Source organism: Anser cygnoides, chromosome 3 (genome assembly GCF_040182565.1).
Source record: "Anser cygnoides isolate HZ-2024a breed goose chromosome 3, Taihu_goose_T2T_genome, whole genome shotgun sequence".
Lineage (NCBI taxonomy): Eukaryota > Metazoa > Chordata > Aves > Anseriformes > Anatidae > Anser > Anser cygnoides.
The window spans coordinates 107445484-107458459 of NC_089875.1; the positions used below are offsets into that span (position 1 = coordinate 107445484).

The window sequence follows — 12976 nt, forward strand, 5'->3', positions numbered from 1 at the left end:
TCAAGTAAGCTTGTTTTGCTCTTTTCAGCTACGAAAACAAAATCTTAATTCATTATGATTTTTCCTGACCCTCTCTTTGGATCATTTTAAAATGCAACCAGATCGCTAAAGCTTGACAGTAATGCCAAAAGGTGTAAAGAGCTCTGAAAAGGTGCAAGACAAGGGAGAATAAAGCACAAGGATTTTAGCAGCCGCATAAGTAAAGTCTTTATAAGGACTGATCTGGCATTTCAAAAATAGTTTCTTTCCAACCTTTCAAGAATGTGCTGAGATTTATCATTTGAGAGGAGCTGATTTCACCTTTCAAGCTGAACAATGTGCGTGCTAATCCTGCACAAGTATTTTGTAGGTGTTTGTTCTGTAAAATTACACTGGTGGTGGGAAGACTTTTTGGAAGTGAAGGTGGTGCTTTCCAGGGCGGTCATGCTGGACTGTACCCTGACTTGTTCTTGCTACCTGGAGAATAGCCAGAAGATCACTGTTATGAATCACTGATCACATAGAGTAGGTGTCTGAGGCAGTCAGATCTGAGGCTGAGAGCCTAAAGAGCCTGTTTCCATACACTGATGCAGCCTGACAACATTTTAAAGCTAACTATCCCAAATCTTAGCTTTATTTTGAAAGAGCTGGTAGCCAGGAACCTCATCCACATATTCCCCTGGGCAAGCATGTCACTGCTATTGTCATCTTAAAATGTATTGTGCTAAAATCTAGCTAAACCGTTCATGGTAGTGGGCAAGGAAATCCCATTCCAGTGTATGATTAGCTGGGTAAATATTTACTGCTGAGCCCATAAATAGTTTTTTTATTTGTTTATTTTATTTTTTTTTTCCAGATCTGCTAGGTATTTCTCTTGGCCCAAGAAGCTTGAAAGTCTCAGTAAACATATATGAGCCTGAAAAAAAAAATCAAGTTACACCTCATGTTATTTCTACACTGTCATACTGTCAGGAGCACCAGAGGTGGCACAGACCTCCAAGGACTAAGAAATGTGGCTCAGGTGCAGGCTGGTAGGTGTTTTCCTGGGACTGTCACTTGAATAAGGCATCCAGCCTCTGCTCTTACTGTTCCTTGTCCTCTGTGCTAATCTGCAGCATGGATATGAATGACACAGCCCAGGCATTTGAAGAAGATGACGGAGCTGTAGTTCATGCACACCCTCACTGGGTGACTGGGTGTTACATTTACTGTGTGGCTGTAACAGAGCAGCAAGAATGCACTTCCCCTGGGCTTCAGGTTTTGCTCTATAAATTGGTGCACGGATGTGTGACAGACAGTGAGAAAGGACTTTGCTCCTGTATTTCACAGGTTTCCTGAATTCACCTCTGCCTTCGCATGTTTTCACTCTCCGCCCTCCTGCGAGAGCTCAGGGACAAGGAAGGTCACTGCAAGGTCTGGAAGGGGCTGGGCCAGTGCTTTGCCTGTGTGTCTCCCAGAGCCTGAACTGTCTCCAGGGTGCCGTAAGGCACTCGGGGCTACGTGCATGCTCCATGCCAGGATGAGGTCCAGCACATGACTCTCATCAATCCCCCACAAGTGGAAATCACAGAATCATTAAGGTTGGAAAAGACCTCCAAGATCATCTGGTCCAACCATCACCCTGCTACCAATGTCACCCACTAAACCATGTCCCTAAGCACCACGTCCAGCCTTTCCTTGAACGCCCCCAGGGACGGTGACTCAACCACCTCCCTGGGCAACCCATTCCAACGCCTGACTGCTCTTTCTGAGAAGAAATGTCTCCTCATTTCCAACCTGAAACAGGGCACAGGGTGCCCCCCAGGGTTCCCCTCGCTGGGTGGCACGATGACGGTGGGTACATCACAGCTACCACCTTTCTATGGACACAAGCCTAGAGGAGCAAAACTGTCACTTGGGTTGGCACCTCGCTATTCCCCTCCACTTACGAGCTTTTCAGAGGCCAGTAAATGGGCAAAGGCCAAAACCTACTGAAGCTGACCACTCTGCTGTGGCCAGAAGCAGTTCACTAATCACCTGTGGGGTTTGCAGGATCAGAGTCCTCCGAACTCACTAAAATGAAAGGACAATCAGATTTAAGGACAATAAAAGCAAAGACAAGAGCATGGTGATGGGCCTACCTGCACGTTGGGGTCCAGGGAGCATGTGTCCATCAGATGCTGAATTTGGAGAAAGCAAAAGGAAAGGGGAGTGCTTGCTCTTTCACTCCTGTTTGTTACGTGCTGTACGAGGTGCAGAGCACTATTCCTGGTAAGCAGCATTCACCGAGAAGCCATCACAGCGATCGTAAAGCACTCAGACACTCCTCGGGGTCAGTTGACCGCAGATCCAGAAAACACAGCTTAAAACGAGGACACGGACCTTTGGGAAAAGTGCACAGCATGCACAGAAAGTTTTGCCCTGTCGCTGCAGTGAAAACTTCACGGTCCCTGTTCGGTTCTCAGTGGCATGGTTACAAACCTACAGTATCTCAGTGTCCTGACAGGGAATTACTCTAGACTTGCACGAGTTCCTCTGAGAGCAAGATTTATGCTTTGTATTTGTTCCAAAACACCATATTTTTTTTTTTTCTCTGACTTGTGCCATCAGAAGAAATTGTCTTTCCCGCAGAAGTGCTGCACCGCGGCTCTCAATTACTTAGAGATCCTCATGCTTTGTGTGATTTCTAAAAAAAAAAAAAAAACAAAAAAAACAACAACAACAAACAAACAAACAAACAAAACACATTTATACAAAATCGTTCAAGTGCACGACAGCTTAGAAGCACCTCGTTTTACAGCCGGGCAGGCTTATAAATAGCCGAGCTGTGCTTTGTGTGCAGCTGGTGCTTTGCTGGGTTTGGCCAGAAGAGGGTAGGGTTGGGAAAGGAGCTCGCAGCCCTATTGTGTTGGGAAACAGCAACGGGAAAACAAGCCCAAGTTTCTCCTCTGCACACTTGCACCGACCGGGTGCGAGAGTCAGCAGACAAACTCTGGAAGACCCTAAAGTAAAAAGAGAGCGGAAAGAGAGAACCCAATTAAAAAGCAGCTTTCTAGGGAAGTCTGTGGCACCGAAGAGGGAACCAGCAACAGTTTTCTGTGGGCTCACCCCGCCGATGGTCTCCCCGAGAACTGTCAGTCACTTTGCATTAATCAGAGCACAGGATTTATTTCTCGGCCGTGACTTCCAACCTGTGAATAAATAGCACTTTAGAGAGAGAATGGGACCTGAAAAGACTCTCGAGCACTGAGCAGAGGGGTGAGTTTTGCTGAATGGTTTCTTCTCTTTCAAATCTGCTGGAGCTTTCTAACCTCCTGCTTTCAGGCACGGCAGCCCGATGACTTGTCTTTTCACTGCAGCTTGTTGCATACCTCACCAGGCTTTCGTGACCGCAGGTTTGTTTCTGTAGCCTTTCCCACCACGACTCCAGGTCAGCCTGGTAACGTTTGCAACAGAGCTGACCTGGTGCCGATCTGCTTTCATGAGAAATTAAACCCACAAAGCTTTGAAACCAAACAGCGGGCTAAAAATAAGATAAAAATCCAATACAATTAAAATGGCAGGTGACTCTCGGTTTCCAGATGTGGACACTGATGTCTCAGAAAGGAATGAAGAGACAGAGATTGTAGTCAATGTCGGTGGGGTGAGGCAGGTGTTCTACGGAGATAACCTGAATCAGTACCCAGAAACGCGGCTGGCAGAGCTGATCAACTGCTTATCGGGGGGATACGATAGCATATTCTCCCTCTGCGATGACTACGATCCCGGAAAGAGGGAGTTTTACTTTGACAGAGATCCAGATGCTTTCAAATGCATTATCGACGTGTACTACTTTGGGGAAATTCACATGAAGAAAGGAATATGCCCCATCTGCTTCAAGAACGAGATGGAATTTTGGAAAGTGGATCTTAAATTTTTGGATGACTGCTGCAAAACCCATCTGAGTGAAAAAAAGGAGGAACTGGAGGAAATAGCCCGAAGAGTGCAACTGATTCTGGATGACTTGGGAGTAGATGCCTCCGAAAGTCGCTGGAAAAGATGTCAAAAATACATCTGGAAATTCTTGGAGAAGCCAGAATCGTCCTACCCAGCTCGAGTGATTGCTGTTCTGTCCTTTCTGTTTATTTTGATCTCCTCTGTTGTGATGTGTGTGGGGACCATCCCAGACATGCAGGTCACAGATGCAGAGGGGAATCGCGTGGAGCACCCGACCCTGGACAGCATAGAGACAGCCTGTATAGGCTGGTTTACCATGGAGTACGTGCTGAGGCTCATCTCCTCGCCAAATAAACTCCATTTCGCTCTGTCTTTCATGAACATAGTCGATGTGCTGGCGATACTCCCTTTCTATGTCAGCCTCACCTTGACCCACCTGGGAGCCAAGCTGATGGAGCTGAGCAACGTCCAGCAGGCTGTCCAGGCGCTGCGCATCATGAGGATTGCGAGGATTTTCAAGCTTGCACGGCACTCCTCGGGGCTCCAGACTCTGACCTATGCTCTGAAACGCAGCTTTAAGGAGCTAGGACTGCTCCTCATGTACCTAGCTGTTGGGATCTTTGTCTTTTCTGCCCTGGGTTATACCATGGAGCAAAGTCACCCTGAAACCTTATTTAAAAGCATCCCTCAGTCATTTTGGTGGGCAATCATTACCATGACCACAGTTGGGTATGGAGACATATACCCTAAAACAACACTAGGGAAACTGAATGCTGCCATCAGTTTTCTTTGCGGGGTGATAGCCATTGCCCTTCCCATCCACCCCATCATTAACAACTTTGTCAGGTATTACAACAAACAGAGGGTTTTAGAAACAGCTGCCAAGCACGAATTGGAGCTGATGGAGCTAAACTCGGCCGAGGGGAAAGCCGCAAGCTCCAAAAGCGAATTTGAAGGTCTTGTGAGGGAGGGCAAGGAGGGTCCTTTTTATAGCAGCAGGCTAAAAGTTTCCCACAGTGACACCTTTATTCATCTCCTGTCAGAAGAGAAACACTATAGGACCAGGCTTCAAAGCTGCAAATAAACTGTGAGCTGCTGTCAGCGCTAAGCTCTGGACGGGGACAACCTGACGATCAGCTACGGAAAGGACGCGAGGGATCTGTCAGAGTTGGGAGGGAACACTGCTTTGCTTTTCCAATGTGAGCGCAAATTAACCCTGGTACCTCCATCAGCAGTTGGTAAGACTTTGCTGTTATTACCCCAAATAAAATAGTAGGACTCCATTGGAATCAGGCTGCTTTATGATAAGTGCATTCTGACAAAAACCATTTGTAACCATTTTAGAGACTGAAAAGTCCTTCCTGGCCGGTAAATGTTCAGTGATCTGAATGTGCAGCATTGCCAAACCAGAACTCTGTACCTATAACAATAAAGAACAACATCGCACCGAGCATGTCTTCCGGGCTGTGTTCAATGCCTTTGCAGCTAGGAAATCCATTCCCTAAGAAATTAAAGCAATCTCTCACCCATAATAGATTCAGGTTTATAGCAAAATGTTACAAGCAGTTTCAGCCTAGAGATATTGAAAGCATGAGCGTATGCCATGTGCAGAATAAAACAGGTAATGCATCATTTCATTTTTGTAAAATGTACCTTAGGGTTGACTTTTTGGATGTGTTCCTGTTTCTAGAAAAAAAAAAGTAAACAGTACCCAAAGCTATTTTTTTTTTTGGCAATGATGTAAACCAGAATCCATGTACTTTAAGAAGGAAAAGAAATAAATGTTTGTTCTAGCTTAAATACAACATCATGATTTATGGTTGCAAGGATCTTTCAGGAAGGCTTTATACTCAGGTAAGTTTCAAAACTGTAAGTTAATTTGTAATATTTTTACTTCACTATTAAAGTAAGAGAAGTTTATAGGGGAGTTAAGTTGAGGTACTTCTAAACAGGAAAGTTTAGCTCTTTGAAAGTAAGTGTAGAGATAGTTTCAGTAGAAGTAGTATCGTCTCCAGCTGATTTATGCTAAAAGTATCTGTCCAAATGAGCATATTACTAAGTTATTAAAAAAAAAGGCACTAAAACCAAAAGACACACACATAACTCAGCACGTTCCACCCCTACAATAACTGTATGGTTCTGTGAATGTTAGTTTACAGAGGTAATTGCACTAACTAATCACTGCCTTATTAATCAGAATATTGATCAACACTGGTGCATAACTACTACCCATTCCAAAAGCAAGCGGTTTCCACATGTGCCTTCATTTGGCTTGAGTAATGAGTGCAATAAATGGGTCGGCTTTCTACAGGAGAAATGCATTGAAACTAGGAGTTGCACCGGCTTAATCGGGAGGGGAGATCTGGCACACAGATGCATTTATGTACATTAAAAGTAGGATCCCAGATGATAAAAGGACTAAGGAGGCTGTCCTTATTTGTCCCCTGTTGTGCCAAGCAGCCCCTTGTCCAGGTGGAATACAGCATGACCTGGGCAGATCATGCCTGAGACCTCCAGGCAGGTCCTTGGGACTCTTTTTCCAGGGACTTGGGCAAGTGATGGGGCTGTGGCACCTCTCCCCTGCAGCAAGAGGAGAGGAGCAGAGATGCAGGGTGGGCTCTGTACTCTCTGCTGGCACCTTGCTCACCCCTGGGCTCTAGCAGAGAGGCACATGTCCGCTGGCCATGGATATCCTTTCCAGTGGCACCATGGGTGTGAGGGGAATTGATGGTCTATGCAGAGTGCACAGAGAGCCTCTTGCTCTCCTCAACCACCTCCACCACCCCTCCGCAGCAGAGGCAGGGCCCCTGAGGCTCTTTCCCTCCCATGCCCTTGCTTCCAAACTGCTCCTGATTATAGGGCAATTTCAAGCTTGAGTTTTGAAGCTGGCTTTGTTTTCTCTTCTGTGATTACAGGGGGATTATGCAGAGCTGAAAGGCACTCTTTGGGTAGCTCTGGGGATGCCATATCTCTCGCAGCAAAAGCAAGGAGGGGGCAGAGCAGTGGGAATAGACGTGTCCTACTGGGAAGGCAGTTGGGTTTGGGGCCAGGAGTGCAGGTCTCCTGCCATGGAAATGTCCCCTGGCATCTCCCACGCTGAAGTCCATGCTCAGTGCTGCCCCTCACACCCTGAGATGCTCACCTGCATGGACACCTCCTCTGTATCCCTGTGCCAGACCTACCATCCCCTTCCCCAACCCCTTCATCATAGCCTGTCTTAAATCCCCCCACCAAGTGATGCAGTTCAAAGAAACCCTTTCTGTACCAGAATCCTCCATCAACCTTTGTCCCAGGTTCTCTTGACCAACAACCCAACCCAACCAAGTGCCCAAGCACCCCTTCACCCCCATGTCCCAGCTCTCAGCCTCTAGACCTGCTCTGAATCCTTCTGGTCATCTGGGAGTTGTTTCTGGCTTGCCACCAGTCTCCTGGCTGCCCAGCCAGGACCATAGCTGGCTCTCACCAGAAGGGCACGATCGTGCCCCTTACTCTCCTGGGGACTTCCAGGACACGAGAGTGGTCCGCAGCCACCAAAAATCAACTCGTGGGAAGGGTGTTAAGGTTGGGAGAAGAGGAAAAGTAATGGAGCAGTGCCAGCCCCAGCCACATGCCTCATTTGTCATGGGGATATTAAATCTTTCTGACTTCTCTCATGACATGCAGAGGATGGCTGGGAGTGAATTAAGTTAGCAAAAGTGCTTTCCTGAGTGAGGAAAGCACTATATAAATGCTAAGTAATATGTTTAGCACTGCAGCTACTAAATCCTCACTGTTGTGCTTGGCAATATATTTAATGCGATGTTAAATAAGAAATGAACTTCTTTTATCAGAAATAACTTTAGTGCCAAATTTCTCCAATAAGCTATGCCTTTGAGCACATGAGTCTGTTTAAGCACGGGAAAAGCTTTGGGGTGACCTTGGTGCCACTCGTGCCCAGGCAGGTCCCAGGCCAGGCTCCATGCAGTCTGCTGCACAGGGGGCTGTATTTGTGGGATTTTTTGTGTGCAAGGTGTGTTTTGGTAAAACATATACATGTTTTATATATATGTGTGGGTAAGCAGCAGAGATCCGTGCCTGTTTGCTTTATCCATGCTGCAGGAGCCCCTGGGGAGATTCAGGCAGTGGGGAACAGGGCAGGCTGGCAGCACACAGGGGGACTACGGGTGCGCAGGGTTTCTAACGCAGCTGTACCCTGATGGAAGATAGCCAGAGGCTTTCTGGGGACACAGGGGACATGCCTCTTGTAGACCAAGAAGCTACCATAAAGCACTGGCTTGGGAACTGGGGCCAGAGGCCAGGCTCTGCCCCACAGGACGGAGTGAGATAGAGGACATCTGTTTTCACATTGTTTTCAATAATCTGCATCACCCAGCAGGGCTGCTCTCCCTTTATTACCAGTTAATCTGAAAAAAAACAGGATTTAAAAGACTGGAAGGCTTGGGATGGGGTCATGGCAAGTGTTTGTACTGCCCCCGGTACCATCCAAAGGCTCTGGATGAGTCAGGGTCCCCTGGCTCTTAGATATACGACGCTTTCAAGTGCAAAACTAGCACCAGTCCTGAAGTATTTTCAAGGGGAAAACTGCATCATGCTTGGTGCAGGAGGCCCCTTCCCTGTGGGTGAGGTGGGCAGAGGCTGCACCAGGCCCGTCCACCAGCTGCTTTCCCAGGTTTGGCTTTTCCCAAATGCTTTATGGACAAGTTGCCCCATTAAATGGTGCAAAACACTGCAAGGCTATGGTTCCCAAGGGGTTGCTTAGGCTGAGGGTCTAATTCCTCTTTGCTTTAAAAACTGCCCTATTAGTAGCACCCCAGGGCAGAGCAAATTCCCCACTGGTGCTGCCTACCCATGGGAGTCACCACCACCCCCTGCAGATGGCTTAATTACAAGTAAATACAGCTGGTAAAGGCCCTGCCTGAGCCAGCCTGAATTTATGCACCAGTTTCAGTGGGAAACTGGGTGCTGGCCTGTTACAGAGCTGCTTTCCTTCCCCTTTTCAGGCCCATAGGAGCAGCAGCAGCAGCCCCTGCACTGTGCTTCCCCATGTGCGTGCACGCAGGGCAGCTCTGCAGCACATCCATCCTTCAGGGCAAGCCCTGCCCCTGGGATTTCATCCCCTCAGTTTGGGTACAGGGACTGGGACAGCCCTAAGTGCAGAAAAGTCTCCCTGAATCCCTTGCATCCTTGCTGCTGTGCCTGCTGCCCTCATCTTTGCATTCCCAAGTGGGCAAAGGAAATGGGCTCCACTTCCCATAAGAAACTGGGAGATCTGGAATAAAATGTAACCCTCCAAAAAACCCATGGAGCAAAAATATTGAGAGAAAGCAGAGCTACTATATTTGTAATTGAGATCAGTCCCCTTCTCATACAGAAGCTCCATGGCTCACCGTGCAGGGAATTTCAGACAGCGGTGAGCAGGCCAAGCCATCCTCCTGAGAAGCTGCCCTGCAGGACATCTGCCCTGTGCAGCCATCCTTCTAGAGAGCTCTGAACCTTTAATACAGCCTACAGGGTACAGCTGAAATCCCGAAGGATCCACTTTTAGTTCCTAACACTAACTTCAGCTGTAGGTTTGGGATTAGTCCAGAGTCGACACAGAATAGCTGCCAGCAGAATCTGATTCGATAGCCCTAATTTAATAAGCCACGCAGGGGCAGATCGGTGGCAACTGCTAAGGCTGTAGGTGAAATGAAGCTTATTTCCAGCTACCTGGACACCACAAAGGGCAGAGCTTAATGGAGTGGAAATTGCTTTCAGACGTGTGGGAGAAGGCTGCAGTGACTACTGACACACAGCATTACTTCTCGTGTGATGTTTGAGTCTACCTGACAAAAAAAAAAAAACAAAAAAAAAAACCCCACAAACATAAAAGGAAGGACCAAAACCATCTTGTTTCCAGGCTCATGCATTCTCTCAATCTATACAGATATTTCAGGAGGAGGTTTGTTGTGAGACATTTTAATTTCAGATAAGTAACCTGAATAACTCACCCAAGGCTGTGGGAAAGAATAGCAAACAGGTGGTGAAACAGAGCAGGCAGATGTCCATAAAAGTAAGGGTTCGGAGCTACACAAAAGCAATTAGCCATATTGGAAGACACAAAAAACAACCCCACAACCCTCTTCCAGCCACACCTGCACTGCCAGATGTGCTGTAACAAATGGAGCAGCGTTCCCTGTAAATTATGCTGGGAGAAGTGCCTCCTCCCTCCGCCCCGCCAACACAACCACCAGTGCTGTGTCCCCTGGCAAACCCCAATATTTCACGCTGAATGCTGGGCACCAGCACGTGAGAGCACACTTGCTGCCCGACCAAGTTTCTGAGGATCTGGCTGCCTATTTTTTCAAGTAGCAACGTGAGGAATAACTTCTGTACTGACTGGGGCAGATCAGACTTCACCAAAAGTTTCAGCAATGGAAAAATAGTGTGAGTGTAGACTCGGTACAACGTGTATTTAATGCACTTGCTCCAGATGTAGATATTCCTCACTAAAGCAGAAGTTGTTTTCTCTTCCTGCAATTATCCATATTAGGCTTGGATTCAGTGGCAGCTCTGCCTGCCTTAGGAGGGTCAGAGGGGGAACGGTGCAGAGGAGCAAGCCAGGCTAATGCACAAGGCATGCTCACGTAAATTGCTAAGAGGAAAATGAAGATGATGGAAAGGTCTGAGAGCTCCAGGAGAAGCTGTGCCATGTAATTGTTTCTTTTCGGTTGCTTTCATATGTAGATGAGAAAGCTGCCAGTGCCTTAAAGCTGCCTTTTGTCTTCCCATGTAAGGGGAGCCTTGAATATCTATTTAACATGCTGAGAGTCAAGTACTGCTAAATCATTCTGGTCAGTTAAAGACGTATAATAGGTACAGAAAGGAAGGAAAATGTTAAAAGGAATCTAAGTAGAAGGCTGTCTTTAAACATTACATCTCAAAATGAAAAGGAAGACTGAAAGCTACGTTGTATACGACTACAGAAATAGTTATTTTCAGTGCATCACTCGACTGATTTCAATGGAAATGAGAATCATACGAATGAAAACTGACGCTAGTGCTTTGTTATTCTTTTTATTTTATTTTTATTTTTTGAGGGGGTTAAACATGAAATGTAGTGATTTTCTATTCTGTAAAGTGCTAACCTGTACACTCTGTAGCAGGTAATATCTTAAAAAAATAAAATCTGTATTCGTCAGAGCCTGTGCCAGAGTTCACAAGTTCTGTGTTAGAGCTCACAGATTTGTGGAAAGTCAGACCAGCAGCCGCTGGAGGAAAGCAGCAAACTGGTTGTCACTGCAAAGAGAAGTTTTAGAAAACATTCTGGCAGGCTGCACCTGCTTTGCTATGCAGGAGACAAACTGCAGCATCAGTTGCTGTAGCAGCATTAGGGGGAAATTCCTCATCACTCAGATGCACTCCACCGATCCCAAACAATGTTTCCGCTGTGTTACAGCTACCACTATTACAAAGTCAGCTTTTTGCACTCTTACTAGCATAGTAATGTGCAAGGTGCAATAATTTTTCACAATACCTAGAATATGAAGGAACTGCTGGTCAATGTTAATTTTTTTGGTATAACTTTTGCAGCAAAAATGATAAATCTCAAACAGTCACGGTCACATAAATGATGTGTTCATTATCATACATTGATTTTAACATTTTGTATCGCTGAAGTCTCAGCTTGTCCATTATCAACAACTGAAGAATTAACCTTTCTCTCTTGGTCTATACTGTATTAATTATCATTAAATACTACGTGCCATGTTGGTTTCTTCCTCTGCTCCATCAAGATTACTCCATAATTGGACAGCTCTTGTCACTGTTACATTTTTCTTTTCTTTCGGCCTCATTTTTTCTTAGCTTAATTTCAGTCTATTACAGTTCATTATTTTGTTTGAGAAAATTGAAGGGATTCATCTCTCTTGCCGCCCACACCCCTGTACCCTTGCAGATGACTGGTGCGCTCCCACCAGTCACTGCTCCTGCACTGTGCTCATTCACTGGGGAAGGCTTACAACATGCTTATGAGGGAAACACATCAGCTCAAGACTTTATTTGTGTGTGTTACCCACCCACTCCCAAAACACCCCTATGCATCCAAAGAAAACCCTCATTTATATGTGTAATGCTCCAAAGACGCAAGGTCTGGGTGTAGCAGCGATGCCTGGTTTTGCTGAGCATTTTCGCATGTGTTTAAATTCTGCTCTCTTCAAGAGGGCCGAAACACTCTGATACATTTTCCTGGACACAGATTTCTTTAAACGTGGCCTTATGCGCTTTGCCAATCAGAATGTGCTCATGTTCAACCTTACATGGCAAAAAATGGATCTTTCTGAACCGCATCCAAGCAGGCACCAGTGGTTTTCTGCTCCCGGCCACCCATCAGGCGTCAGCACAATGGGACCTTGATTGGTCCCTGCAGGGGCTGCTGCAGTATAAATGAGAATGATTTTCTGCTCATGAATAACAGAGAAAGTGCAGTCTCATTGCTTAGAAGTGAAATGTCTAGAAGGCAGCCTGACCTTTGCATCCCCCTGACTTAATTTTTAGAGGCATTAGTAAATACAAATGTACATAATAGGATATATAATACTACATATATATAGTATATATATAAAAAGACACCTAATTCCTTCACTATTTATTAGGCAAAACTCAAGCAGAGAGGAGATAAAACTTGCATCCTCCCCTGGGCTTTCGCCTGGGAACGGCCGCAGGCCAGCTGGCCACCTCTCGCTTGTTTGCAGAGGAACAAATCACACCCTGGCTTGCCAGCAGGTCCTTCTATTTCTACTGGTTGTCACAGTAATAAATCAATTGTTACTGCTAAACACAGCTCCCATCCAACTCGTGGGGAATCTGTAAACTCTTTGCAGCACAAATGTCAACCAAGCGCCGACTGGGCTTTCAGACTCGAGTGGCGGTTGTTTGCCAGTTGGTTATTTGCATTGGAACAGCAAATTTCCATTTGCAAAAGCCTTCACCAGTTGGGCCCACTTGCCTGTAGGAGCAAATTAATTGCTGCTGTAGGACATCACCCCCGCTGTGACTCACACACTGCACATTTGTGCCGCCTTGGCTGGAGAAGCGAGCACCG

The 12976-nt window shown here is 46.3% G+C and overlaps 1 protein-coding gene across 1 annotated transcript; it reads left to right on the forward strand.

The window, feature by feature from the left end:
• The first annotated feature begins 2827 nt into the window (after window positions 1-2827).
• Window positions 2828-5345, forward strand: KCNF1 (potassium voltage-gated channel modifier subfamily F member 1). Its single transcript, XM_013172627.3, has one exon. The coding sequence runs from the start codon at window positions 3515-3517 to the stop codon at window positions 4976-4978; it is 1464 nt and encodes a 487-aa protein (XP_013028081.1). The 5' UTR covers window positions 2828-3514; the 3' UTR covers window positions 4979-5345.
• Window positions 5346-12976: the final 7631 nt, after the last annotated feature.